The following is a 23727-nucleotide window of genomic DNA, read 5'->3' as shown; positions in this document are numbered from 1 at the left end:
GTGGAATTCTCATCCCCCTGTCGCCTTGATGCCAATCCCTGGCACAGCTGATAGAGAAGGAGGAAAGGGGATCATCACCTCTGATATTGTACGAATGCATTTAAGTATTTGTTAGTTTTCTTCTCACGAGACTGCTGCAATCAGTTTTAAATCAGTCAGATAAAATTTAGGCATGGAGGGTGATAGGAACCTTTAATATAAATGCCACCAACATATAACACCTTGTTTGGGGGATTTGCGCTGTCTACCAGTCTGCTACATGTAATGTTAGATCCAGTTCAGTACAAGGTTACTTGAGAGACTGCACTATCCCTTATACACCCAGTTAAATCACTCTACTCTGCAGAGTAGTTTCTCTTTAAAGACTGCTCCAGAGAAATGTGGAGTAGAGCTTTTGGCTGCCCCTGTTCTGTGGAAAAGCATCCCTGTTGAAATATGACAGGCACCCACTAACTGCACCTTCTGAAAACAACTGAAGACATTTTTGTTTTGCCTAGCTTGTCCACCTGGATGAAAAGTTGTCTTGGTCTTAGATGTTTACTTTGATTTTAAAGAGGGAACACCCTATCTTCCGTTGTTTTTATGCTGTTTTTAAAACTATTTTTAGCTGATTTGTGGTAGGTTTATAAATTGCCTTTTAAAAAGGTGATTTTTTTAACCAATATCATTATTGTTATGAGGTCATATTCAACTAAGTTCTACTCTGAGAAGGGCCATTGAAATTAACAAACCTAAATTAGTCATGTCCATTTATTTCGGTGGGTCTACTCTGAGTAGGGCTAGCATTGGCTGCAACTCTTTGGGAGGGATTCAACTAATGAGTCCTGTTATGTATTCAGTGGTCTGTGTTTGTCTGAGCTTGAGTCTGGACTAAGGATTCTGAGCCCATCTTCTGATTCGATACATGATATCCAATCACAGAAGATTTCAGGATTTAGGCCTCTCAGTTATGATTCGCAGCTTGGAAGTTTATACAACCAATCACATTGGGAGTGGGAATGGCCCAGGCCTTTAGAAATGCATATAAGCAGTTGCTTTGCCCCTGTTGCCCAGTTCTGTTAATTCAATAAAGGTTCTTGCTGTTATCACTGCGTCTTGCCTCGTGGGAACCCACCTACACTTCAAATCCTTTCACCAGAAGCTAAGCACAAGGACTCTCACTTGCATAAAATGGGGGTTAACCCCCTCCCTCTGTGCCCCCCGAAATCAGTTCTGGAGAGATCGGAAGAATCCCTGGAACAGAATGTGGGAGAAGGTGTAATCGTTTCATCTGGCTCTCCTGGCTTCAGCGAAAGCTGCGCAGCCTGCATTCGCTCCATGAGACACACACACATTTCCCCTTACTTTTTAGGAGGGGAAAAGTGCGTCTTATAGAGTGAAAAATACGGTATATCCTTCAAAAGATATTGGTGACTTTGAAGTCTCTTAAATATACAAATGAAATTAAAGAACAGAGTGTGTTTGGGAGCCCAGGTGGACTGCCCAAATTGCAGCCAAAGGTCTAAAATGACTTGGACTGACTCTGAGGCCTCTACACCAGGGCCATATTCCCTTCCAGGGACTACATGCCCATTGTGTACAGGGTTGGCAGAGCAACAGATTCACAGATGGCCACATTCCACCCAGGCAAAACTCAGTGGTTTCTATATAAACCGTGCACCCTACATACATCTCCATCCATCAGGGAGGCAAGAGTTATTATCACAGTTGAAAAACACATTCCAGGCAGGCAAAACACACGAGCAGAGTTTGAAGAAGGGCTGGTGAGGGTGTGGCTTACTGAAGGGGCGTGGCCAAAGGAGAATCTTGGGGTCTGAGAGAGGAGAATGGAGGGCTTCATTTTGCCCCCAGGCCTGAGATTTCCCTCCTGCAGTCTGTGCTGTAGTACAGTGGTTTCCAACCTTTTCTTTTTTAAAAAAAAAAACATTTCTCGATAAATGATATGAAAAATGAAAATAAAATAAACAAGCAAATGCTGATACAAAAAGAAAACATACATATACCCCCTATACTACAAACATATACCCTACATACCCCCATGACTTCCCTCCACCACGACTCGACTTCCTTTGGTTCAACTTTAAATATTGTCATTGCATTATTTGGATAATGCACCTCTTATACCCCTTTCTAATTATTTTTCTCACTTATATTTTACATACATAATCCATGTATATCAACATATTCTTTTCAGAGCAGTGTTTTTCCATATGTTCCTCGAAACATTGCCATTCTAATCTTAATTTTTGATTTGTCTGAAGCCCTATGGCTGCTGTTAACCTTGCTCCCAACCTTTTCAATATGGCGTCCCACCAACCCAAATTTGCTTGGTGTTGTGGCCCATTGATTTATCATCACATGAATTTTAGACCATAAGTCTTCGGCAGAAGTCAGTTTTGTACATGTCTAACTGAAATATTGCCAATTTTATAAACATGGCTTGAGGCACCCGAGCAAAAAAGTACGTAACACCCCTATTAATGTGAAATTTGTTGTACTTACAAAGTTATTCACAGTTTTGTTTACGGGAATGTAAGAACGCCAACTATCTGATTGCTGGATACCCAGAAGGGAGCTGTAAGAGTCACTCAAAATAACTCCCTTGTGGTGAACATTCACCACATGTGCCACCAGCCAGCAGAGACTGGTTCCCAAGTGTTAAAACATAAGTCTTAAGACTTTCTGATGTTCCACTGCAAGTTGTAAGAGGTTTGAATACACGTTGTAAGTGACATTCACCATATTTGTTAAGGATTAAAAGCAATTGTTTGGGGTTTACTTCAAAAGCCCCACCACCAACTTGCAGGGGCCTCACCAACCATGTGTGGGTCATGACCCACAGGTTGGGAAATGCTACTATAGCATACCCATAATAACACCTGGCTTTGGAGGGAGGGCATGAAGCAAAATGAGAGTACAGTGGACGCTCGGGTTGCAAACATGATCCGTGCAGGAGGCACATTCGCAACCTGCAGAGTTCGCAACCCGCTCCTCTGCGCATGTGTTGGTTGTGATTCGGCGCTTCTGCGCTTCTGCGCTTCTGCGCACGCGCAAAGCGTGATTTAGCACTTCTGCGCATGCGTTGAAACCTGGAAGTGACCCATTCCGGTACTTCCGGGTTCAGCGCGATGCGTCTGTAACCCGAGGTATGACTGTACAAGTTCTATAGAACCTTCAAAGAACAAGTCACCTCTTAATGTGCTGGTCCTTAAGCGCCTGAGTTATACCTGAGTATTTGCAAACTCTGGGCCTCAGACACTGGCCCTTTCTTCGTCTGTCAAGCAGCCTTAATAACTATATGATATCCCCAAAAATTCAATGGCAGGAGGGTGGAGATTTTCCCAGAGAAATGCTGTGACAAATTGTAAAGACACATTGAAATGGTAATTTTCTGAATGGCTCAATAAAATCAGCTTAACACACAAGCATGAAAAAGTTAGTGTTCAGGGAGGGGGGAAGCTTCGTTCAAATTTCTCACATATTGGGGCATGCCTCACTGGTGATTTAATTAGAGATAACTGAAGAGGCTTATCTGAAATTGCTATGCCTTATGAATCCGGGCTCTAGACATTCAAATGAAATAGTATTTGATGGCTAATATTTTACAGATCACCTCTTATTTTTCATCACTTCTCAAAATAATTGGGGTATTCTCTGCTTTTCAGGGGTATCTTTAATTTCCTGAATGCACAGACTAGGTGTTTTTATCCTTCTATGCTTTCACCCATTACTTCCTATTTAGGATAAAATGTCATTGCACTTCCAACTATAGTGATATCCATTAGGCAGCTGAATTTGTTAAGCCAAAGATCTCAGTAGCAACATTGATGAGATCTACTGAGCTAGGTATCATCAACTAACTGGCAGCCTGTAGGCGACTTTCTGAGTGGTGCTGGTTGGCCTTTCGGAAGGAAGGAGGAACTCACCCTCCCTCCTCTTATCCTCATCTTCAGGCTGGGATGGGAATTAGGTAAAGGTAAAGGGACCCCTGACCATTAGGTCCATTCGTGGCCGACTCTGGGGTTGCGGTGCTCATCTCGCTTCATTGGCCGAGGGAGCCGACGTACAGCTTCCGGGTCATGTGGCCAGCATGACTAAACCGCTTCTGGCGATCCAGAGCAGCACACAGAAACGCTGTTTACCTTCCCGCCGGAGTGGTACCTATTTATCTACTTGCACTTTGACGTGCTTTCGAACTGCTAGATGGGCAGGAGCAGGGACCGAGCAATGGGAGCTCACCCCGTCATGGGGATTCGAACCGCCGACCTTCTGATCGGCAAGCCCTAGGCTCTGTAGTCTAGACCACAGCGCCACAAAAGGTCATTGGGCTGTGGCGAAGAGGTTGGGGGCATGGAGAAGCTGCTGCTGTAAGGGGAATTCCCCTCTAATCCCAACAAATGCAATCTTCTCAAAGTGGCTTCCCAGAAGAACTGAAGTTCATTACACCAATGGTGCATGGAGCACCTATCATGCCAATCCTTGCTCCTTTGTGTCACACTGATCTCAGTCTTAGCTTTATTCATCTCTTTCGCATTTCCTATAACGGGGAACTGTCCTCACAATGAGAGTTTGGACATACAGTCGTACCTTGGTTCTCAAACGTAATCTGTTCTGGAAGTCCATTTGACTTCCAAAAATGTTTGAAAACTAAGGTGTGGCTTCTGGTTGGCTGCAGGAAGCTGCGTCGGACATTCGGCTTCCAAAAAACATTCAAAAACCAGAACACTTCTGGGTTTTTGGCGTTCGAGAGCCAAAACGTACAAGTACCAAGGCATTCAAGAACCAAGGTATGACTGTATCTGCAATTTGGGGAGAGGCAAAAAAACAGAATTCTCAAGACAATGGTGCATTCCCCACTTTTCTTTTTTGTCACATTCAGTCTTTACCTTGTTGAAGGTCATTGAGGATTGCAGGCTGTTGTTCCAGGCCATAGCAACTCCTTCGTCATCCTCCACTCTCCTTATGTTAGTGAAAAAGCACTGAAACACTGTTGGATCCAGTCCATTTGTCCTTGCATATTACATCAACCCTGGGCCATAAGATGACTCTTTCTCCAAAGCGAGATCTGTATAGCTCCGTGGAAGGGAACATACTGTGCAGGGAAAAGGTTCTAGGTTCAATCCTGGCATCACCAGATAGCATTGGGAAAGACGTTTGCTTAAAACCCTGGCTAGCTGCTGTCAGACAATGGTAGGTAATGTTGATCCAGATGAAACCAGTGGTCTAGTTTGGTAACGTGACCTTTCCAGTCCTGAATATGTTCCAGCATGGATATCACCTGTAGCTCAATTTTATAAAGTTGTGTTTAGCTGGTTTACACTCTATCTTCTACCCCTTCCCACTGCTTAGACTAGGCATAGGCAAACTCGGCCCTCCAGATGTTTTGGGACTACAGCTCCCATCATCCCTGACCACTGGTCCTGTTATCTGGAGGGCCAAGTTTGCCCTTGCAAGACTGTAGGTGTCTATGGAATGATTGTACCTCATTGATAGCACTTCTGTCATGCATGTAGAGACAGGTTCAATCCTCATCGTCTCTGGGTATGGCTGGGAATGCCCCATCTAAAACCTTGAAGAGTTTCTTCCAGTCTCAGTAGACAGTATTGAGCTAGATGGGCCACTGACAGCTTTCTATGTTCCTAAGAGACATTGGTTCTTATGTTGTTATTGGGATATGCAGGGACCTTTCCTAGCTAGCACTGCACAGATATATATACTGTGGTACCTTGGTTCTCCAACATCTTGGTACTCAAACAACTTGAAACCCAAACACTGCAAACCCGGAAGTAAGTGTTCCCTACTTTTTTCAGAACCAAACGTGCTCTGTTTTGAGTGTTACGCTTCTGTTTTGAGGGCCACACTTCCTATTTGAGTGCTACACTTTCGTTTTGAGTGTTACGCTTAGGTCTGTCTGTTTTTGCTATTTATTTTGAGTTTTGGTTTTTGCAGCTTTTTTCTTTGTTTTTGTGAGTGTGTGGAACCCAGTTCAGCTACTGATTGATTGATTGTGTGACTGCAATACATTGTTTATTGCTTTCATTTTATGGATCAATGGTCTCATTAGATAGTAAAATTCATGTTCAATTGCTGTTTTAGGGGTTGTTTTTAAAAGTCTGGAACGAATTAATCCATTTTGCATTACTTTCTATGGGAAAGCGCGCCTTGGTTTTGGAACGCTTTGGTTTTGGAACGGACTTCCAGAACAGATTAAGTTTGAGAACCAAGGTACCACTGTATAAATATATCATTATTAGTGTTCAAAAAAGCAGAGCTTTCATAAGTGACCTGGATTTGGGTGGAGGGGCTGGGAGGACAAGAATGGCAAGATAGCGAAGTTTTTGAAATTAAAAAAAAAAACTTTTTAAAAATGAAACTTTTCAGATTTCTTATCTTGGGTCAGCGGTTGGATGCCTTTTCTCCTGTAATGTTCTTTGAATAACAGACAAGCCAAAAGAGCAAAAGTCAGGGGGTGGGGGAGGGCTGCAGAACAGAAGGCCATGTTACTGGAACAACCACCTTCAAACAGCTTCACCCAGCAAGGTCTTCTGTGATGCAATGCAATGCAATGGGGCTTTGCCGGAGCAAGCACTTAGAAGCCTTGCTATCAAAAAGTCTTTTTCTCAGACTTGCGTGACCTTCTCTTGCAGTTCAGCTTTCAGGTTCAGATGAAAGTTTGCATAACTGCATCCCGGGTTCCCGAATTACTTTTGACACAGAAACCATCCTGTCTTTGCGGTGCCCTAGCTGGAGGCAAGACACTGAGACAAGAGCAGCAAACGGCTCTGACAGTCCCAGGTTGTTCCGACTGATAAATCTGCAAGTGACGACCTCTGAGCCCAGACACTGCTTTGTAGGGGTCATGCTGAAAACAAGGTAGAAGAGAGCGCCGCAAAGTTTAAATGGGAGGAAGAAGCTGTGCAGGAAAGCAGAAAGATGCTGTGGTTCTTTGATGGATGGGAGGGCAGAGAAGAGAAATTATTTTCCCCTCCCACTTAACTTCTGTTGTAGACAGAAGTTTTGTCCAGGTTAAGTTCTGGGGTTCATACCTAAACCCAAAATCTTGTATACTCAAAACCCATCGGGTTAAATGGCAAGCAGGGTTGTCAATGCCATTTTTCTTGGAATCCTACCCCCTTCTAAATTTTTAATATATTTTTTGCAACACCCGTAAAGCTGAATGTGCACAAGGTAAATGCATGTAAGTTGTGGGCCTGCTGTACCAAATAGGAATTGGAGAGGGATTTGATTCAGTCCACATTTAAAGGAAAATCTATCAAATCTGCATTTTCCAAAACAATATGTAAAGCAAAACGCAGCCGTCTTTCAAAATTCTTATTGTGGTTCATATATTAAGGGAATGTGTGCATAAAGATGCATTTATTTGTGAAAACGACATAGAAAAACGCATGATATACGGGAAAATTCCTCGCAAAATGTGCTTGAGCCAAAACCACATGTAAGACCCACTGTGAGCAACTGGGTAAAATTGCTCAATTTCAGAGTGATCTCCACATACCACCTTGACCCTCCTGGCTCATCAAATCTAGCAGAGAGAAGCTGTCTGGTTGGGTCCAGAGTGTGGTTGACCCTTTGCTTCATGAGGAGGTGCTCTGTGCTGCACTGAAAGAAGCAGTGCTGCAACCACTCCTAAAGAAACTGGTTCTGGACCTTTTGGATGGGACCTTTTGCCAATACCTGCTTTGGGGGGAAGGTGGTGGACACAGCTGCAAATATCCTTGGAGGATGCAGATTACAGTGGTACCTTGGGTTAAGTACTTAATTCGTTCCGGAGGTCCGTTCTTAACCTGAAACTGTTCTTAACCTGAAGCACCACTTTAGCTAATGGGGCCTCCTGCTGCTGCTGCGCCGCCGGAGCCTGATTTCTGTTCTTATCCTGAAGCAAAGTTCTTAACCTGAAGCACTGTTTCTGGGTTAGCAGAGTGTGTAACCTGAAGCGTATGTGTCAGAGCTGCCCCTAGGTCCCAGCTCACAGAGGACCAACGCGAGGCTGTCGTTATGTACAAAAGTCTTTATTGAGGTTCAGTTTCCATTTCAAAGCCGCAGCGCGCAGCTCTACGTCTTAACCCTAGACCGGCGAAGTACCGTCTGAGTCTCCTCCCCTATGACACCAGTTTAAGATCCTAGCCCTGCTCCACCTTTTACGCTGCTCTCTCCTCCTCTGGGTCCTCCTGCCCGCTAGGGTATTGCCCTTTCTGGACTCTTCCGACGCTGAGTCGCTCAGCTCCTCCCCCTCCCTCCGGCGGGCTTTAGGACCCGGTTCCCAATCCTCATTCTCTGCTGTCCCGCGCTCCTGTACATTTGAACTTGCCTCTCGCGCCAACCCAGTGACCTTCCTCCTGACCGTTACACTACTTCTGTCACTGCTTCCCTCTTCCGGGATACTGGCCGGATCTGACCTCCCCTCCGTTGTCTGACTCTCCGATGGAGGTGTGGTCAGCCCTGCCTTATCTTCTCTCCCTGGTGGGGAATGCACTGGCCCCGATCCTTGGGACTCTTCCCCCCCACTCTGCTCTGGTGGGGAAGCTGGTCCTGACTTCCAACTACTGCTCTGGGAGTCCCTGCTGCCCCCTTGCTCCTGGGGCGTTCCCCTTGGGAACCCCCTACCCCTGGCCACTGGCGCCCCCTTCTGTGAATCTTCCGATTCGCTGGAGAGGTTCATGGAATCCCTCGGTCCACTGTCCTCTTCTCCTACGCTCCCCTCGGATTCTTCCCCTTCGCTCTCCATCTCCTTTCTTCCCTGTGCCTCTGCTCCTGAACCCCTGACAGTATGTAACCTGAAGCGTATGTAACCCGAGGTACCACTGTACTTAGATCCATTCCAATTTGGGTTCAGGCCCAGCCACGAAACTGAGTTGACCTTGGTCACCCTGATGAATGACCTTTCCTTTGTCACTTGTACAATTTGTATACAGTGAGATTACACGAGCACCCCCCCCCACTCAGCTCTCTCAGTCTTAATTCCCCTCGTTTATTGACGCACACCCACCAAACCCGAAAGTCAGTTGCCCTGTTGTTATCTTTTCATTCAGCGGCCTAACAGCCCATGGATAGAAGCTGTTCTTTACCCTGTTGGTGTGACTACTCATGCTTCTATATCTTCTCCCTGAGGGCAGGAGATCAAGAAAGTGCCAGCCAGGGTGTGACTCATCCCTGAGAATTTTCCTCACTCTCCTGCGGCAACATTCTTCCACTATTTCATCCAGCGGATTCACAGGACAGCCCATAATATCTTTTGCTGTATTCACCACCCTCTGTAGGCACTTCCTATCAGTTGATGTCAAACCAGCGTACCACATCGTGATGCAGTATGAAAGGATACTTTCTATTGTGGACTGGTAGAAGGAGATCATCAAATGTTGATTGATATTGTTCTTTCACAATACTCTGAGGAGATGGAGTCTCTGTTGGGCTTTCTGTTGGGCTTTATTTTCCAAGTAAGTTCTTCACTGAGATAAACTCCTAGGAATTTAAAGGAAGAGACTCTCTCCACACAGCCCTCCCTGATGTACAACAGGGCTAGCTCCCCTCTCTTCCTCCGAAAGTCCAACACCATCTCCTTTGTATTGCTGACATTATTTTTATATTTTTGAGCTCCCATTGGTATTTGATGCCATTTGCCATGGGATCCTCATGGACCTGCTCTGGAGAATGGGAATTGGGGGCCCTGTATTACATTGGTTCCAATCCCACCTCCAGGACTGAGTCCAAAGACTAGCATTGGGAGAGTGGCTTTCAGGAGACGATCTTTCTCCAGCGTCTTGTCCCCAGACATTTCTAGGAGGCTGCTTTCAGCTTTGTGGGCCTGAACAGCTTCAGAAATAAAACTTGCTTTTGTTCATTCCTAATCATCTGTGGCTGATGATCCCAGTCAATAGCAGATGGGACATCCTGGCTCTCTGAGGAAATTCAATTTTCAGCGATTCCTAGTAAAGGAGACACTTTGAAATGATAAGGCCAATAAGTCATTTGTTGCGTCAAGATTCCCTTCCCTTTCTAAAGCTCCACATCAATATTAGCAGCTCATTTAATGGATTTTCATCTGCCTAAGTGAACTCACTGAGCTGGTGTTGCAGGTATTTATAGTTGTTTGCCTGATAATTGCTCTGATAATTCTCCCTTTTTATTTTGGCTTCCATAAGGGGAAAAACAATACCACAACAAAAAGTCTCTGTCCACCCTTCCCCTCACCATATCACATTTTATAGCTAGTGTTTTCCAGGAGATTTTAGGTCTGTGTCCATGGATGTTACCTCTTTACAGGACCAGTCCTAGCAGAAGTCGACTGTTTATCCTTAAAACGGTCCTGTGAGGCAAGGTTTTCATCAATATGAAATTGCTGCTGGATTTTTAACATATCAAAGTTTTTTCTATATTTTATGTTTAATTGTTACATTTGCTTTGCATATATGAAATTGCATAATTGTTTCTATTGCTAATGTTTTTACTGAGAAATCACTTTGAGATGTTTTGTGGGAAGCAATTTGGAGATGGAATCAGATGAGTAAATAAATGAATGAATACAGGCATGCATGCATGCATATGCAAGGGTAAAGCATAAACAAAAAAAATGAAAATGAAAATAACATAAAAATTCATTTTTTGGGGGGGGGAAATTGCTTTACAAAAAAAAAGAGTGCATTAAGCAAAATGGTGTGCAAAAACAAGTGTATTAGGAGAAATTTGCACTAAAATGCCAATGAATTTTCATGAGGAGTTTGGGTTTTTTAACAAAATGCAAACTGATGTGGAAATGTGGAGAATTGAAATTAAGACAAGGGAGGGGGGGAGAAACTGAATTTGACAGATTAACTCATCGCTAAATGTTATTTGGAAGTAGCCATAGGCACGATGATCAAGATAGTTGAACTAGCTCTCCCTCACACAGTTCTAACCATGTGAGGAAACTGAACACCCAAATAGGATTTACAGGATTCATGTAAACATGGCTTGCAAGTTTTATTCAACTCACATACAACTTCCTATTTTCAGAAAAGTTTCCATTAGAACCAGCTAGATATTAATGCATCATTTATTGCGAGGAGAGACAGAGAGAGAGAAAGAATGAGGCTTTTTTTGCTGTCTCTTGTGTTTACAGGGGAGACAAAAGTTTGTCCTAAGAAAACATTTTGCAGAGGAGATAGATCTCAACAGGGTGATATTTTTCTTTTAAAAATGAAGTTGCAGAAAAGTATAGAGAGACAGAAAAAACATTTCACATTCTTGTCCCCTTTGTTGTTTCCCCTTCCAGAAAGTTCAGCAGTACACAGTCATCGTTCAGGCCACAGATATGGAAGGAAATCTTAACTACGGTCTCTCGAACACGGCGACGGCAATCATTATGGTGACAGATGTGAATGACAACCCACCCGAATTCACTGCCAGCACCGTAAGTATCAATACATCAGCGCAATGATGTATGGACACACAACGTGTTTGTAATTCATGGACATTTGATACGGCTCGTCTCCGTTTGCCGGTTTGGCAGATAGAAAGAACTTGATAGATAACTGTGTAACAAAGACTTTCAGCAAATAAAAATTGGGGGGTTGGGGGAGAAAGAGAGAGAGGGAGATGTGAGAAATGATTCATGAAGAAGCTCTGCTATCTGGCTACCAGTTTGCTCTGAAGTGGAATACTGAGAAAATGAAAAGATTGTGGAAATATATATTCTCTCCATGTCATGAGATGTTCACATCCTTCTCCTCCTCCTCCATTATATTCTTCTTCCTCTCCCTCCTCTTCTTCTTCCTCTTATGCTCACTATTCTGGTCACTTAGGCACCACCAACAAATAGTGGAGACACATTGCCGAAAAAGAAGACAAAAGAAGCCACATATTTGCATTAAAATGGCATGTTGTTATTATTATTTAAATTGATATCCCACCCTTCTTCCTAAAGGAGTCCAGGGTGGCAAACAAACAATTGATAAAACAAAAAAAATGTCTAAAAACAATGGGCAGTATTCAGTTAGGTTTACCTCAGAGTCGACCTGCTGAAATCAGTGGATGTGACAAAGTCAAGGTCCATCCATTTTGATGGGGCTACTCTGAGTAAAACCCACCTGGTTCCAACATGGATGCAGTCTGTGAAATATGTCTACCTAAAAGGATTGTGGGAAGAGGGAAACCTTCAGCAGGTGCTGAAAAGATGGCGCCCATCTGATGTATAACAGGAGGGAGTTTCAAAAGGTAGGTGCCGTCAGTGGCGGACCTACATTTTGGGGGGCCTTCAAGCTTGAACTGCCATGAGGGGGGCCTTCGCAACCAGCAATGAAGTCTGGGTAACTACTTTTATCTTCTTCAATGGAATCGTTCCGCAGCAGATCACCACATCTTTACAACCTCTGTGCTACTGACTCTCAAACTTTGGGATTGTTGAAACACAGGCAACAAAAAAATTAACCAGTTTGAGTTGTGCGACTCAAATTGGGTCAACTAGACCCAATTTTTTTAAGCAATGTGGACTAAAGTCGCTTCTGGGAGCCCTCTGGGATTGGAGCCCCTGAAGCTTTTAAGCTTCATCAGTTTCACAGTAGACTGGCACCCAGGGGTGCCACAATACTAAAGACTTAATTCCTATATTGTGCAGAATGGACTTCCTGATAAGATGGTTTCTGCAGGAGCCCCTCACCTAGGTGGAATCTACACATACATTAAAAAATTCTGAAAATGCTTTTTTTAAAAACGCATTTTTAAAAGTACAGTGGTACCTCGGGTTAAGAACTTAATTCGTTCTGGAGGTCCATTCTTAACCTGAAACTGTTCTTAACCTGAGGTACCTCTTTTAGCTAATGGGGCCTCCCACTGCCACCATGCAATTTCTGTTCTCATCCTGAAGCAAAGTTCTTAACCCGAGGTACTATTTTTGGGTTAGCAGAGTCTGTAACCTGAAGCGTCTGTAACCTGAAGCATCTGTAACCCAAGGTACCACTCTACATTGAATTTTCCATAAGGCTCGCCACCACCATCTAGTGTCACATTGTATATTGCACTTAAAACGTTTTAACTGGATATATAAGGAGAAAGATGATCTCTAACCTATCCTGGTCTCAAGCTGAGTAGGGCATTATACACCCAAACCAGCACCTTGAACTTAGCCCATTGAATTATATGAATAGAGTCAAAACTGGACATGATTACCATAATTCCATACAGTACATCTCAACATAGTGAGGAAATTGTAACTGGGTGATCTCTGGGTCGACTCAGGCTGCTTTCCAGAAGGTAAATATTGTATTTTTTGCACCATAACACTCACTTTTTTCCTCCTAAAAAGAAAAGGGAAATGTCTGTGCGTGTTATGGAGGGAATGCCTACGGGTGGCATGCCTACGGATTTTCCTCCTCTAAAAACGACGTGCGTGTTATGGTCAAGTGTGTGTTATAGAGCGAAAAATACGGTACTAGTCTCCCTGCTCAGGGATCATTACCTTTATGCCAGGCAGACTTTCACAGCAAAGGTGCCTTCAAATAGAGAACTGTCCTCTATAAATCTTTTTATATATATATATATAATATTTATTCAAATTTTGAAAATTACAAAAAAGGAACAATAAAAAAGAAAAATAACAAAGACATAAAAAATACAAACAAACAATTAAAAAAAAAACAGATCAGACCTTTACATAGCTTTCTTTCCTTTACATATTTCCTTGACCTCCTCACACCTCCCTTTTTTGTATTCTAGTTCAGTTAGATGTTTCAGCAAATCCTTTCCAGCTTAGTTTTTATCCTAATAATTTATCTTAATATACTGTGATTCTCGTCTTTCACCAATTAATAAATCAATTTTAACCTAATCCTTTATATCATTTCTGCTAAAACCACATTACTTCATTCCAACAACCTTCTAACATTCCTTAATTTTACAATGTTTCTGTAAATAAACTTTGAATTTTTTCCAATCTTCTTCCACCAACTCTTCACCTTGGTCTCGGATTCTGCCAGTCATTTCCGCCAGTTCCATATAGTCCATTACTTTCATCTGCCATTCTTCCCGGGTGGGTAAATCTTGTGTCTTCCAATACTTCGCGATAAGTATTCTTGCTGCTGTTGTTGCATACATAAAAAAAGTTCTGTCCTTCTTTGGCACCAATTGGCCAACCATGCCCAGGAGAAAGGCCTCTGGTTTCTTCTGAAAGGTATATTTAAATACCTTTTTCATTTCATTATAGATCATCTCCCAGAAAGTCTTAATCCTTGGGCATGTCCACCAAAGGTGAAAGAATGTACCTTCAGTCTCTTTACATTTCCAACATTTATTATTGGGCAAATGATAGATTTTTGCAAGCTTGACTGGTGTCATGTACCACCTGTATATCATTTTCATTATATTCTCTCTTAAGGCATTGCATGCCGTAAACTTCATACCTGTGGTCCATAACTGTTCCCAGTCAGCCATCATGATATTATGTCCAACATCTTGTGCCCATTTAATCATTGCAGATTTAACCGTTTCATCCTGAGTATTCCATTTCAACAGCAAGTTATACATTCTCGACAAATTCTTAGTTTTGGGTTCTAGCAATTCTATTTCCAGTTTAGATTTTTCCACCTGAAAACCAATTTTCTTGTCCAAATTATAGGCCTCCATTATTTGGTAATAATGAAGCCAATCTCACACTTTGTTTTTTAGTTTTTCATAACTCTGCAATTTTAATCTGTCTCCTTCTTGAGAACTGTCCTCTATAAATCAGATTGCATGGCCACCTTGGTTTTCATACCCAACACCAACAAAACTTGGGATCCACTCTTCTGCACTGAGTGTGTGTGCGCGTGTGTGAATCTTGTTGCAGAAAAGCTTTAGAAGAAGAAGAAAGTCTAGGTTTTAACGCGCACAGATACAAAAGAACTAAAAAAAAAAAAAAAAAAAGACTGTTATGTGTGAAAACTAGGAGTGGGCAGAGCTTTTAGTTGCATTCCAGAAATACTGTTGCAGACTGAGGGTGGTGGCGGGGAATTATCCACCAAGCATCAGAGTGGATTCAGAATGTGGAGCAGCTTCTGATGGGTCATTAAAACATCCTAGGCCACAATTCACACCACATATTTGAAGTGCTATGGTAACTGGTGAAGCTTCCCCCAAAGAAATATGGGAGCTGTGGTTTGCTAAGGGTACTGAGAGTTGTTAAAGGTAACGGGACCCCTGACAATTGGGTTCAGTCGTGGCCGACTCTGGGGTTGCGGCGCTCATCTTGCTTTATTGGCCAAGGGAGCCGGCGCACAGCTTCCATTTCATGTGGCCGGCATGACTAAGCCGCTTCTGCCGAACCAGAGCAGCCCACGGAAACACCGTTTACCTTCCCGCCGGAGCGGTTCCTATTTATCTACTTGCACTTTAACGTGCTTTTGAACTGCTAGGTTGCCAGGAGCAGGGACCGAGCAACGGGAGCTCACCCCGTCATGGAGATTCGAACCGCCGACCTTCTGATCAGCAAGTCCTAGGCTCTGTGGTTTAACCCACAGTGCCAGGCAGCTCTTTTTCGCCTCACAGAGTTACAGTTCCCAGAGTTCCCTGTGAAGAGGGGTTACTTGTTAAACCTCTCTGGGAATTGTAGTTCTGCGAGGGGTCTCCTACCAACTCTCAGCACCCTTAACAAACCACAGCTCCCAGAATCCTCCAGGGGCAGGCACAACTGTTTAAAGCGATATCATAGTGCTTTAAATGTATGGTGTGAACCTAGTGGCCTATTTGTCTTCCTGCATGTGCCTGGCTTGGAAGCCTCCAGATGTTGACAGGATCTACCAGACTCTGGAAAAATCTCTGTTCCAGAATATTTCTTCCTCAGCCCAAATGCAGTTATCAGTTAAGACAGCAAATAGGAAGCTAAGCCCGTTCTGCAGCATGAATTTAGACAACCGTTTTCACACAGCTAAACAAGATGCTGGACTTGACAGTCCTTTGCTCTGATTTAGCAGGACTCGTTTTATGTTCTTGCGACTCCCCGCACCCTATCGTTCTCTCATGGAAATGCTTTCTTGTGGAAGTTGTAAATACATAGCTTTTGAACATCCAAACAGATCTGAGTGTGCCTTCATAAGAGAGTTCTCACCTAGTGTGAGAAGAATCTGGATCAAAGGTAATGCTTTGGAAAGGCACATTTGGTATTTACACTTTCTCACTTGTTTGTAAGTACACTGTCTTCTGCTGTGGATTTATTTTATTTTATTTTATTTATGATGTTCACAGTGTTTTGTGATGTTTTGAGCTGTGGGGGATTTTAAGCAGAGCTGCACACATTCCACACTGTGATATGTTCCTCATTTAAGGTCAGGGATGAGGACTTCCAAATCTTGTTCAGCTTTTCACTCCTATCCGTCTGCATGGCCAGAGAGGTAGTCCATCTGTCTTGGGGGAAAATGGAAGAGTGCGCCAGCCCAGGGTGCATGGGCCTCACTCCATCAGCCATGAGGAGAAGGAGGTCCCAGGTGAGCCTCCCTGGGGAGAGAGCATTCCACAAACAGGGAGCCACCAAAAAAAGGCCCTTTCTCATGTCGCCACACTCCTCTCGCGGAGGAGGTGCATGAAGGGATGATGTGAGTTGTAGCCTAGTCATATCTGCATGGCCATAGACTCCCCAGCCAAGCACAACCAGTAAGCTAAACTGGTTCTTGCCTTGTAAGCATCTTCCGTACTGCACTGCAGCACAGACTACTCACAGCATCCTAAGACTCAAAGCAGGGGTTAAGATGGTAAAACATTTTAAACTGCCAGGAAAAATGGGGTAGGGGGAGGAGAGAGAGAGAGAGAGAGAGAGAGAGAGAGAGAGAGAGAGAGAGAGAGGCTTCCCTTTTAACCTTCATTTCAGTGAAAGGTAGTGACATCTAGTGGCCATTTTTTATTTAAAAAATTAAAAACCCAAAGTGTACTGTATAAGGTCTGACTCCTGCCTGAGCAAATACTTTGTAAATGCAATAAGTAGAGTTTAAGCAACTACCGGCTGTCTGGCATCAGTATCTGTAATACAGAAATACTGCAATATAGAAATCCCTGCTTTTATTCTGCATAATGTACAGATGACTCACTCTCCTTAACACCTTATTCGCTATTGAATTAGTTCAGTTTTACCGGAATCAGCCAAAGACCACAGCCGTAAAGCAAAATGACTAAAAAAAAAATCTGCAGAATTAAAGCAGAGTGGATTCATATCATGTTTACAAACAATTTTGAGACATTTGTCATCAAGGCTGCAGATATAGATCCCCAAAAGAGCTAAATTCGATCACCAACTTCTTACCATTACAGAAGAATATTCTGTGGTAGTTGTATCCACAGCTAATGCAAAGGGCACAGTCTCCAGTAACAGCGCCAGCCCAAGTCATTTTGCTGCCTGAGGCAAAGGACAAGATGTTGCTTCTTCCCATTTCTTGCACAGAAACTCACTAGGCTGGCAGTCGATTCTTAATTCAGCACAGGCAATGGGACTGCCCCATGGCATACTCTAGGGCACACAAGGGCACACTAGGGCACACATTTCCCCTCCACTGCCTAAAGCAGCTGTGTCACCCTGCCTAATAGCAGGGCTGGTCCTGCCTAGTAAACACCTCCTTTGCCCTTCCAGTTTAAAAAGATAATGATTTTGACCATCTACACACCAAAAAAATGCCTTTCCTAAGAAAAATTGGATGTCTTGCTGTCCTTTCTGGCATAAGGAGCAACCAGCATATTATTATGCATGCACTAATGACAGGGCTCAGATGTTGCTTCAGCAACAATCAGTCTGAGACTGAGCCCCATATAGTAGCACAGCTGCATCCCAATTGCTGGCCCCACCCTCACTGGAAGGAACCTTTCCAGTTAAAGGGGCCTAATCCCCTCCCACGGACTGCAAGAATATCAAACTTATCCATTCTGAAGGAAATCAGCTCTGAGTGCTCACTGGAAGGACAGATCCTGAAGCTGAGGCTCCAATGCTTTGGTCACCTCATGAGAAGAGAAGACTCCCTGGAAAAGACCCTGATGTTGGGAAAGATTGAGGGCACAAGGAGAAGGGGATGACAGAGGACAAGATGGTTGGACAGTGTTCTCGAAGCTACGAACATGAGTTTGACCAAACTGCTGGAGGCAGTGAAGAAGAAGAAGAGTTTGGATTTAATATCCCGCTTTATCACTACCCTAAGGAGTCTCAAAGTGGCTCACATTCTCCTTTCCCTTCATCCCCCACAACAAACACTCTGTGAGGTGAGTGGGGCTGAGAGACTTCAGAGAAGTGTGACTAGCCCAAGGTCACCCAGCAGCTACATGTGGAGGAGCGGAGACGTGAACCCGGTTCACCAGATTACGAGTCTACTGCTCTTAACCACTACACCGCACTGGCACTCCTGGAAGACAGGAGTGCCTGGCGTGCTCTGGTCCGTGGGGTCACGAAGAGTCGGACATGACTAAACAACTAAACAATCCTCTCCTGCCATCCACTACTCCTGCAGAGTAGGGGAGATTCTGTCGGGAAATTCAAGCCCATATCAGGAGAAACTGGCAACAATCCTAGGCACCCGGCTTGATTCCCTGTTGACCTCCCTGGCTGCATTCCCCAGCAGGCGCAGGCAAGGTCTCGATCGGCGATTCTTCTCAAATGTGAGAAGAACACACACCCTCTTTCCTGGCCCCCCCCCCCCCCGGGCATGGGAAAGAGATAGACAGAAACGTATTTACATGCCTTTATTTCTGTCTTTGCAGCGTTACAAAAAACATGACTGCTTTCTTTGAGCTCCAGCAGTCTAGTGACAAACACTTCCTGGATATGTACAAACGGAAGAGCTCATATTACACTCTGAGCTAATTCCGGTGCTTCGCACTGTGAATAGACTGTCCCTCTGATTCCCACGGGCAGTCCCAACATTCCCATCATGTTTACTTTTCAAGCTAGCACTTTGCAGCTGCATTGCATCCATATCGTAACAGATTCTGGTACCACTGCAGCTTCTGCAGTAGAATCCACTATGAGAAGAGACATGACAGCCATCTTCAAGTATCTCAAGGGCTGTCGCATGGAGGAGGGAGCAAGCTTGTTTTCTCCTGTTCCAGAGGGTAGGACTTGAACCATGGCTTCAAGTTAGAAGAATGGAGATTCCAACTAAACCTCAGGAAGAACTTATCATCATTATCATTATCATTTTTAATTTGTATACCGCCTTTCTATCTTACAATACTCGAGGCGGTTTACAAGCTGAAGAAACAAAAAATGTACATCTTATAACAATCTAATGCAATACAAAAATGTGATAATAAAACATAACTTTAAAATAGGCAACCTCCATCAAAAAAGTCACATTCAACAATCGTATAAAATAATAATATCAACATATAAAAGTTAAACAGAAATCCACTCCACAGTTACAATAATATCTAAACTATAATCAATAAAACAACGGCAAGCCATAAAACAATACAATACACATTGAGAAGCAGAGGGTAGAGCAAGGCAGGTGGAAGGAGGCCTTGCCTGATGGAGTGTCTCCCCTCAGTTCTTCCTCCAGAAGCTGTTCAACAGTGGAAGGTGATGGACTCTCCTTCCTTGGGTGTTTTTAAGCAGAGGTTGGATGGCTTTGGTTGAGATTCCTGCATTACAAGGGGTTGGACCCATGGGGTCCCTTCCAGCTCTACAATTCCATGATTCTATGAGGACAGCAATATGACATCCTGAGGCCAGAGAGGCAGTGGTACCATCTTCTGGGGCTGGTCCTCTGGGCCATTCCCCTTCTGATTCAGAGTCCACATCCTTCATGAAGGAAGGGGCAATAGATCTGTGGGACAACATCTGCCATTCATGCTAAGCTTCCCGGGTTCAATCCCTGGCATCTCCAGGTAAGGTTGGGGTACACCACCCCTGCCTGCAACCCTGGAGAGATGCTGCCCATCTGTGTAGGCCAGCCTTTCTCAACCTATGGGTCCCCAGATGTTGTTGAACTACAACTCCCATCACCCCTAGCTAGCAAGGCCAGAGCTCAGGGATGATGGGAGTTGTAGTCCAACAATATCTGGGGACCCACAGGTTGAGAACTGCTGGTGGAGGCAGTGCTGAGCTGGATAGAGATTTTTCTTAAAAATAGAAAGCGGTATAGAAATAAATTATTATTATTATTATTATTATTAATAATAGAGCAAGGTCTGGCTTTTTATAAGGCAGGTTCCTAAGTTCCAAGCGACTGGAGAAAGGGAATCTGACTCCAGGGTCATGACAGGATGAGTTAGTAGAGCCAATTATTCACTTTTCCCGGTGCAAAGTTGTAAGGCAAACTATAGGTTACACTGAAGCCATTTGCAATGAAGTCTTGACATCCCCTTTCCTCTGCAAAACATTGGGGGCGGGATTTGAAATGAATAGTGACAGTGTTTCATCCAAACCTGCCTTTCCAGATCCCGAAAGGTTTCTTCCTCAGCAAAAGGTGCTTCCATTTTTCTGCCTCGCCCTTTGCAATTTTCAGTGTGGGACTGAGCTTCCCTTATTGTAGCAATGCGGCCATCAAGGATGTGTGCTTTTCTTTCCCTAAAACAACTCCCATATTTGGAAGGGAATGCTTAACCCCTTCCCCTACCAGCTGGTTTCCTCTGAATCTTCCCCATAACTTCTTTTACCCACTACAGTGGTACCTCAGGTTACATATGCTTCAGGTTACATACGCTTCAGGTTACAGACTCCGCTAACCCAGAAATAGTGCTTCAGGTTAAGAACTTTGCTTCAGGATGAGAACAGAAATCGTGCTCCAGCGGCGCGGCAACAGCAGGAGGCCCCATTAGCTAAAGTGGTGCTTCAGGTTCAGAACAGTTTCAGGTTAAGAACAGACCTCCGGAACGATCGGCCATGATAAAGTGGGCACAGGATATAGGGCATAATATCATGTTTGAGGACTGGGAAAGTTTGTGGACCAACGGGCTGAACTTCACTGCATGTAATGCTTTGAAGGAAAATGTAATGAAAATGATATATAGATGGTACATGACCCCAGTTAAACTTGCCAAAATATACCATTTGTCTGATAACAAATGTTGGAAATGTAAAGAAAATGATGGAACATTCTTTCACCTCTGGTGGACTTGCCCGAGAGTGAAGGCCTTTTGGGAAATGATATATAATGAGTTGAAAAAGGTATTTAAGTATACCTTTACTAAGAAACCAGAGGCCTTCCTTTTGGGTACTGTCGACCAGAAGGTGTTAAAGAAGGACCGAACATTTTTTATGTATGCAACAACGGCAGCAAGGATACTCATCGCTAAGCACTGGAAAACTCAAGATCTACCCACACTGGAAGAGTGGCAGATGCAACTGATAGACTATATGGAACTAGCCGAGATGACCGGCAGAATCCGAGACCTGGGAGAAGAGAAGGTTGAAGAAGATTGGAAGAAATTTAAGATTTATTTAAAAAAGCATTGTAATTTGGTTGAATGTTAAGATGGAGGCTAGATCATAAATAATTGACCACCACTAAATTAGATGCAATTAGGATGATAAGTGAGATTGAGGGAAAACCATAAACCTTTGGGAGAACTATTAGATTATATTCTAAATGAATGGGACATAAGAATGTAAACAAGATGATAAATTGCGGGCAAGAATTGACAAAGATGCAAGTGGGAGCGGAAGACGTGAGGGAGTCCAAAGAAGTTAAGAAATTATGTTATGATATATGTTACATTGTTTATTATATTTGCATTTATGTTTAAAAATCTTAATAAAAATTGATTTAAAAAAAAAAAAGAACAGACCTCCGGAACGAATTAAGTACTTAACCTGAGGTACCACTGTACTCACTTCAGCATTCAGGACCCATGTTTCCCTTCCAAGCACCAGCCTGGAACCTTGGTGCGAAGGAAGCCACTGGAAGAAAGATTGGGGGACCACCTGGCAGCTGAAGGGTTAAGAGCATCCCTCCCTATACATTCTTCTTTGCTTCAAAGCATCCCTCTCTGAAAGACGCTTTGCAAAGGGAGAAGGGTATCATGGGGCTTGATTTTGCAAATCATTTGCCCCCTGTTAGAGCACCCTGCCTATTCAACAACTTTAGGAAGAGAAATCTTTGGGAGGCGGCATTCAAACGTCCGCTGAGCATTAAAAGTCCTCACATGCATGCAAGCCCACAAGGCATTACGGTCACCAAGACATCTCTGCCTAGAATCCAGCTTAAACGGATCAAAAACTGCTGCCTCCCCCTCGAGCAGGAATAAAGGACAACTCACCCATTTCTCTAAATTTGAGAACTGAGCAGAAAGTTTTTGCAAGGGCCAGAAACAGCTTTGCACGTTCCCCATTGCTCTTTTCCATAATTCAAACCTGAGGGTATTTTACAGTTATATAAACTACTGCTCTTTAGCAAAAGTGACCTTTAAAATAAATCAGCCTCCTGGTTATAGTCAGAAATCCATTCCAGGTAGGCACAAAAATAGAGCCTTGTTCTAGCAATATTAATAGCTGAGTCCTGGGCATGTTTTCTTAGACATGAGCCCCACATTTGTTTGATGGGCCCTGCTCCCAAGGAAGGACTGTAACCTAAGCATTTGCTATCTGCCACATATTCTGTATTTTTGCAAAAAGCAATCAAGGCTGCAAATGATACAGCAAACCACATTTTATTCTAGGCAACCAAATTACAATCATAAATTAAAACAGGGAAGGTGTCAGGTTCCATCAGCCCCAGACAGTATAGCCAATGGTCATGAATGATGTGAGTTGTAGTTCAACATCTGGAGAGCAACAGCTTAGCCACCCCTGCCATGAAAAATGGATGTGGGGCATCTAGAATCCTACCTGTCATATCTGGACCAAAAAAAGCAGATCCACCTCTCGGGGTGGACTTTGGTAATCTTTGGTAGCAAGGCTCTCTGAGCGTGGCCAAAATCGGATGCCACCAAATGGATCTTCTCAATGATGGATCTTCTCAATTTTGAGCCTCCTTTGCTCAGCACCCTGTGCAGAGAAACCACCCACACCACACTAAATCTGGCACTGCACTTCTTGTCAAGAAATCCTGGCATCCCAGGTCATTATCAGAGCCCTGAAAGCTGGTAAAGATCAGACTGGTGCTAGGATGTGAGTCCACCTTGACATTTCAGATGTGCCTGCGTTGAGTTCCATGGTGAGATAAAGGCAGGATCTAAATTGGGGTTTCCCAAACTTGGGTCTCCAGCTGTGTTTGGACTACAGCTCCCATCATTCCTAGCTTGCAGGACCAGTGGTCAGGGAAGATGGGAACTGTAGTCCAAAAACAGCTGGAGAGCCAAGTTTGCTGAACCCTGGCCTAAATGTGCTAAGCAAATGATAATGTAGGAAGCGGCTTTAAGTATAGGAAGGCCATTGGTCCACCTAGTCCAGAATTTTCTGTGGTGACTGACAGCAGCTCCCCAAGGGTTTGGACGGGGGGCGGGGGCATCCTAGAGATGCCAGGTCTTGAACCTGGGACTTTTCACATGCAAAGCAGACACTCTGCCACAAAGCTATGGTCCTTATCCAAGCAGGTGAGCAATTTCTGGCAAGTCATAGTAAGAGTATTTCATGTAACATTTGATTAAAGGTAAAGGGACCCCTGACCATTAGGTCCGGTTGTAGCCGACTCTGGGGTTGCGGCGCTCATCTCGCTTTATTGCATAAGGGAGCCGGCGTACAGCTTCCAGGTCATGTGGCCAGCATGACTAAGCCGCTTTATCTACTTGCACTTTGATGTGCTTTCGAACTGCTAAGTTGGCAGGAGCAGGGACCGAGCAACGGGAACT

General features: G+C 43.8%; 1 protein-coding gene across 8 annotated transcripts in view; it reads left to right on the top strand.

The window, feature by feature from the left end:
- CDH4 (cadherin 4) overlaps nucleotides 1-23727 on the top strand; it is an 839962-nt gene that overhangs the window by 733903 nt on the left and 82332 nt on the right. For all 8 annotated transcript variants that reach the window (XM_079979074.1, XM_079979073.1, XM_079979079.1 and 5 more), the window contains one exon: nucleotides 11270-11407. In XM_079979074.1, coding sequence (XP_079835200.1) covers nucleotides 11270-11407 — 138 coding nt within the window. The remainder of the gene's footprint in view (nucleotides 1-11269; nucleotides 11408-23727) is intronic.

This window comes from Podarcis cretensis, assembly GCF_951804945.1.
Source record: "Podarcis cretensis genome assembly, chromosome: 6".
Classification (NCBI taxonomy): domain Eukaryota; kingdom Metazoa; phylum Chordata; class Lepidosauria; order Squamata; family Lacertidae; genus Podarcis; species Podarcis cretensis.
Note: the sequence above shows the minus strand (reverse complement) of the source record. Positions and strands in the feature narration are given on the sequence as shown.